This window comes from Coenobita brevimanus, chromosome 38 (genome assembly GCF_032717465.1).
Source record: "Coenobita brevimanus isolate Jiangsu-jjx chromosome 38, ASM3271746v2, whole genome shotgun sequence".
Classification (NCBI taxonomy): domain Eukaryota; kingdom Metazoa; phylum Arthropoda; class Malacostraca; order Decapoda; family Coenobitidae; genus Coenobita; species Coenobita brevimanus.
The window spans coordinates 47,795,653-47,801,842 of NC_136991.1; the positions used below are offsets into that span (position 1 = coordinate 47,795,653).

A 6,190-nucleotide genomic window follows, 5' to 3' on the forward strand; every position below is an offset into this window, starting at 1 on the left:
GAAATAAGGAAAGAAAGAATGTAGAGAGCGGGGAGAAAATAGGAACAGGAGAGAGAGAGAGAGAGAGAGAGAGAGAGAGAGAGAGAGAGAGAGAGGAGGGACTAAAAGGGAGGAAGAAAGAGGAGGAGGAAAAGGAGAAACAGAAGAGAGGGGAAAGAAAAGAGAGAATGAAAAGGTTTGAAAATAGGGAGAGGGGGAGGAAGGGGAAAGCTAAAAGGCAAAGGGAAGAGAGAAAGGAGAAATTAGAGAAAGGAGTGTGAAAAAAGACAGACAGATAGATAGACAGACAGACAGAGAGAACAGAGCATGGTGATGTAAAGAAGGAAGACAGTATAGTAGGAGACGCAAAGACAGACAGACAAACAGACAGACACAGACACAAAAGAGACAGAGGGAGGCAGAGAGAACGGTGCAGGATGACGCAATGCAAAGATGGAGAAAGAGAGAGAAAAAAAAGAGAGAGTGAGAGAAAGTGAGATAGGAGCGAGTAGAGCGAGATTAGGAGGAAATTACAGTGTCAAAATCGGCGCTGCACTGCTTCGATTTCCCCCATCTCTCTCTCTCTCTTTCTCTCTCTCTCTCTCTCTCTCTCTCTCTCTCTCGTATAACCTTCCTTCCCTTTCCCATTTTTACCTCCCTCTCCCCTTACTATTCCTTTCCCCTCTCTTCCCCCCCTCTTCTTCTCTTCAATATTTTTTCACACCTACCATCTATCTATCCATTAGCTATCCACCATCTATCCACTCTCTGTCTACCATCTATCCACTGTCTATCTACTATCTATCCACTATCTATCTACCATTGGCCTCCACGGTCAATGGGTCTTCCGCTTACGATAAGAAATTCCGCTTATCTGATAGTCCATCATCCCACACCGATAAGGAGATTATGGGGGAGGGGAGGAGGAGGGAGGGGGAGGGGAGGAAAGGGGAGGGAGAGGGGGTGGAGAAAGAAGGGAAATGGGAGTAGAGAGGAGCGGGAGGGGAGCAAGGGGAGGAGGGAGAGTGAATGGAAGAGGTGTGAATAATTAGGGGAGGAGAGGGAAGGGAAGGGAGGGAAAGGTAGGGGATGGGAAGAGAAGGTAAGGTAAGGGAGGGAAGGGAAGAGAAGAGAGGGGAGGAGAAGAGAAGGGAAAGGGGGAAGGGAGAGGGGAGGGAAAGGGAAGAGAAGATGAGGGAGGGGAAGGGGTGGGGGAGAGTTGTTAAAAGAGGGGGAGGAGAGAGGGAGGAATGGAGGTGGTAAAAGAGAAGCTAGGATGGAAGTATGAAAGAGAGTTGGGTTATGAAGGAAAGATGTACATTTTAGATGGAAATATTAGAACGGACGGATGAAAGGGAGACGTAAAGAAGGAAGGACGAATAGACAGGCTGGAAGAGAGTGCTGGAAATATTAGGAAGGGAGGGAGGGAGGGAGGGATGGAGGGCTAGGTTAAGAAAGTAGAATGGAATCGAGAAAATAGAAAGGCTAGAGTCCCCCCCCCCTCTTCCACAATCACCTTCTCCCTCACACCACCTCAATTATTCCTCTGTCACTTTCTCGACTTGACACTGAAACATGAAGCGTGGATTCCGTAGACATTTCTCACCTTAATTACCTCCGCCAACGAAGTTGGAGGAGGTTGTGTATTCACTATGTTTGTCTGTTTGTCCACACGATATCTCCAAAAGTTCTCAATGTATTTCAATAAAATTTTATGGAATGGTGGGCCATGGGCCAAGAATGAATTATTTAAATTTGGGGGCGGATCCGGATCCGGATCTAGATCTTTTTTAATGGCAGTGGCACTGGCGGAGGTATGCGCTCTCTGAGTGCTTTTTAGTTACTGTGATGTGTTTTATGTTCTGTGTTAAGTATTACTTTATGTATTATCTTCACGTATCATTTTCATGTATTTTCTCATTATTTTTTTATGTACCATTTATTCTCTTAACATTGCCATCCCATACGATTCACTTCAGCCATCAGAAAGACTGAATCATCAGTGACTATACAAATAGGTGCCACACGAGATCTATGAGAACCTTCGGGAAACTAGTTCAGGACTAATTATGAGTGAAAAATACTATATCAACATGGGTCCATTTCTCAGCCGCAACGGAGCTACAATTACTGAAGACCTGATGGGCGAAAATGGTCTCCCTCATAACGTAGCCCTTTTTGCATTACTGATTTGACTTATTTTTTTCTTGATAGTTGTCTTAGGCGATTTATTTTTTTCTGGCTGCAGTTAACTTTATATACTTATTTACTTTGATTTGAAGATTCACGTATTGAATGGATTAGAATGGGTAACTGAGGTGCTGAGAGAGAGAGAGAGAGAGAGAGAGAGAGAGAGAGAGAGAGAGAGAGAGAGACAGACAGACAGACAGACAGACAGACAGACAGACAGATTTTTAACACAACAGCATAACCAGTAATCTAACCACAACGAATTCGAGATAAAAAGGCAAGAGGGAGCCCCGTTTATCTCTCTCTCTCTCTCTCTCTCTCTCTCTCTGTATATATATATATATATATATATATATATATATATTAAATCTATCTCTATCTATCTAAATATAAATATCTATATATATAAATATATATATATATATCTTTCTATTTGTACATCTGTCTGTCTGTCTGTCTATTTGTTTCGATTTGTCAGATGTATATTTCTCTCTCTCTCTCTCTCTCTCTCTCTCTCTCTCGCACCCGCCTTGATCTACGCGCACCCATTAACCGTAAATTTCCGGATAGCGAACAAATCTATTGAATATTCGGCAGTTTGACGGAGAGGCCTCGGAAACGGGCTTATTTCTTATCCTCATATAATAGTGTCATGAATTTCCACCTAAGCACTTAACTGAGTCCTCGTATGAACGCTTTGAGCTCCTGCAAATGGCGTCTTGAGCTCCTGAAGTGGCGTCTTGAGCTCCTACAAATGGCGTCTTGAGCTCCCGCAAATGGCGTCTTGAGCTCCTATGGCGTCTTGAGCTCCTATAAACGGCGTCTTGAGCTCCTGTGGCGTCTTGAGCTCCTACAAACGGCGTCTTGAGCTCCTGTGGCGTCTTGAGCTCCTAAAATGACGTCTTGAGCTCCTGCACATTGCGTCTTGAGCTCCTATGGCGTCTTGAGCTCCTATGGCGTCTTGAGCTCCTACAAATGGCGTCTTCGGCTCCTGCAAATGGCGTCTTGAGCTCCTGTGGCGTCTTGAGCTCCTGCAAATGGCGTCTTGAGCTCCTGCAAATGGCGTCTTGAGCTCCTACAAATGCGGAGGGATAGATTTAAAAAGTGAGCGCCATTTGGGTGTATTTTTAAAGCATTCACTGGGATAAAAAGGAAACTATCAAGGTAAACAAAGGAGAGAACGGCAAATCGCTTTCATTGGTCGGCTGGATCTCAAGCTGGCCAGTAACGAACAATCACTTTTCTGTCTGTTTAGTGTGTAAATATTGAAGGTATTCGTTGCACGAGAGAAATTTACAAGAAGATAATAAATGAATGAAATGAACGGTGAACAGGAGCAGAACGAAAACGAAGGCAATGAATAATAGGATAAAAGTAAAAACAAAACGAAGCGGTGCCAAGGCACAGCAAACCATTCCCCGGCAGTCATTTTAGTGCTTACGTTAAAACACAACAGGATATCTAGTCAAGAATGTCACATAATTATCAAATTTGAAGTAAATCATTTCAAAATTGACGATTTTATGCCCATTAGAAATTTTAGGCCCGACCCACCTGACATTGACCCTCCTACTGCTAACTAGAGGGTTACCCCCCGGATGTAATGAGGCATGTCATAGGCTGCAGATTTGAAAGATGCACCTTTAGGTTTTGGTTTCATGTTGATATGATGAATTTGAAAGGAGTTATGGCGAAAAACGATTTATTTATTATTATTATTTTTTTTTTTTTTTTGGCCTACAGCCTGGGCCTTGGCCCAATTTGGCCCAAAATTTTATCAGATGATCAGAAGACCATAGCCCATCATCCCTTTAATTTTAGTCAAAATCTCACTAGTAGTTTTCGCGTAATGTTGTTAACAGACAGACACACAGACGAACAAACAGACAGACAAACCGAGTGAAAACAATACCCCTCCCCAAGCCCTTCCGGGTCGGGAACGGGTAATCAACGTAAAGAATGGGGGAATTGGTCAGCCACTCTCATTGGTCGGCTGAACCCCGACCTGACCAATCAAGATCCGTCTTTTTTTTTTTTTTTTTTTTACTTTATAGGGTAAATGTTTGAGATATTCTTTACAGGAGAGATTTTTCAGTAAGAGGATAATAAAGAATATTTGATGAAGGACGAAATGGAGCAGAGAAAGATGAAACTGGACGCAATGAAAATAAGGAAAAATTCACGCTCAATCTCTTTTCTGTCTAATTATTGGGCAAATATTGGAGGTATTCTTTGCAGCAGAAAGAATGATCAGAAAGGGAATAATAAATGAATGCAAGGAATTGTGATCAGAAGCAGAACAAATACAACAACAATAAATATGATAAAACTGAGATCAACGTAAAGAAAAAGGGAGAGAACAATAATCCTCTCTCATTGGTCGACTGACTCCCAAGTTGGCCAATCACGGTCACTCTTTTTTCTGTCTGTTTATTGGGTAAATATTGGAGAGAGATTTTGCAGGAGAGATGTTTTTCAAGAGGATGATACATGAATGAAAGAAACGATGGAAAGGAGAGAAGTAGTGGGTGAAGATGAGAAGGGTGAGTAAAAGAGTAAAACTATAAAAGAGAGAGAGAGAGAGAGAGAGAGAGAGAGAGAGAGAGAGAGAGAGAGGTGGCGTTTACATCGGCTTGACAAACATTTAAAAGAGGAAAAGAATCCAGTATGAATGTAGTCAAATGAAATGAAAAAAATAGCAGGAAATTTAAATAAAACACACACACACACACACACACACACACACACACACACACACACACACACACACACACACACACACACACACACACACACGGCATTATAAAGCCACCTAACAAGATAAAAACATGATATATTCACTAAAAACAATCCTAGTAATATCTCCGACAGCCACCAACAGCAAACACCTGAAAATAAAAAGGCAAAAAAAAAAAAATAGCCCCCATCTTCATTCTACCACGAGAATCGCCCAATATTAAGAAAAATAGCCCGGGCTCCAGACTTTTCCCGCCAAAAGCTTATCGAATGCGCCCCCCTCTTTCCCTCGCCCCCCAGAGCCTAAACTAACAAAAAAATAGCAAAAAATAGACTTGGGGAGCTTACCTGAAGGCCTGAGTGAAGTCTGGGGAGAGAGGGAGCTTTTAAAACTTCGACGGGGCGGTAAAAAGAAGTTGAGACAGAATGGTTCTTGGGTAGGTGTTATTAAAGAAGGATATTGACTGTGTTGTGGTTGCCTTGTTTGAGAGAGAGAGAGACAGACAGACAGACAGACAGACAGACAGACAGAGGGAAAGGGGACATGCAAAGGTACAGTAGGTAGGTAGGTAGACAGGTACAGACAGGGGGAGAGGAGACATACAAAGATAGGTAGGCAGGTAGACAGGTAAGAGAGAGAGAGAGAGAGAGAGAGAGAAAGGTGAGTAGGCAGGTACAGACTGAGGAAAAGGGAACAAAAGGTAGGTAGGTAGGTAGGTAGGTAGAGAGAGAGAGAGAGAGAGAGAGAGAGAGAGATTATCAACCCTTCTAGTTCACTGTCCTACCTTTAATCTGAGGTCACCTGCTGTTTGACTAATATCTCAAGTTAATCTTAGGACACATGTACATTGCTCCAGAAGACACTGTTTCTCATTTATGTAACTTTCTATGTATCTTTTATGTATTTTATGTTTCTTTTTATGTATATGTATATTTTTATGTATCTTGACGTCTCTCTTTATGTACAAGTATATTGATGTATCTTTTTATGTTGACGTCTCTTTTTTGTATCATAATGTATCTTTTAATGTACCTTCATGTATCTTTTTATGTATCTTTTATGTATCTTTTTACAGCATGTATCTTGACGTATCGTTTTATGTATCTTCATGTACCTTTTATGATTTTGTTTCTATTTATTATTGTCTCTTTTCATGTATTTTATGTATCTCTTATGAAGCTTTTATGTCTTATGTATCAGTTCATGTATCATTTATGAAAATTTTTATCCTATGTATCCTGTATTGTTTTTGCGTCTTTTTATGTATTTTTCCAAAGTATCTGT

General features: G+C 41.5%; 1 protein-coding gene across 1 annotated transcript in view; it reads right to left on the reverse strand.

Annotated features, from left to right (window-relative positions):
* Positions 1–2,819: 2,819 nt before the first annotated feature.
* LOC145396579 (transmembrane protein 45B-like) overlaps positions 2,820–6,190 on the reverse strand; it is a 95,093-nt gene continuing 91,722 nt past the window's right edge. The window contains exon 7 of the mRNA XM_080269953.1: positions 2,820–3,059. Coding sequence (XP_080126079.1) covers positions 2,820–3,059 — 240 coding nt within the window. The remainder of the gene's footprint in view (positions 3,060–6,190) is intronic.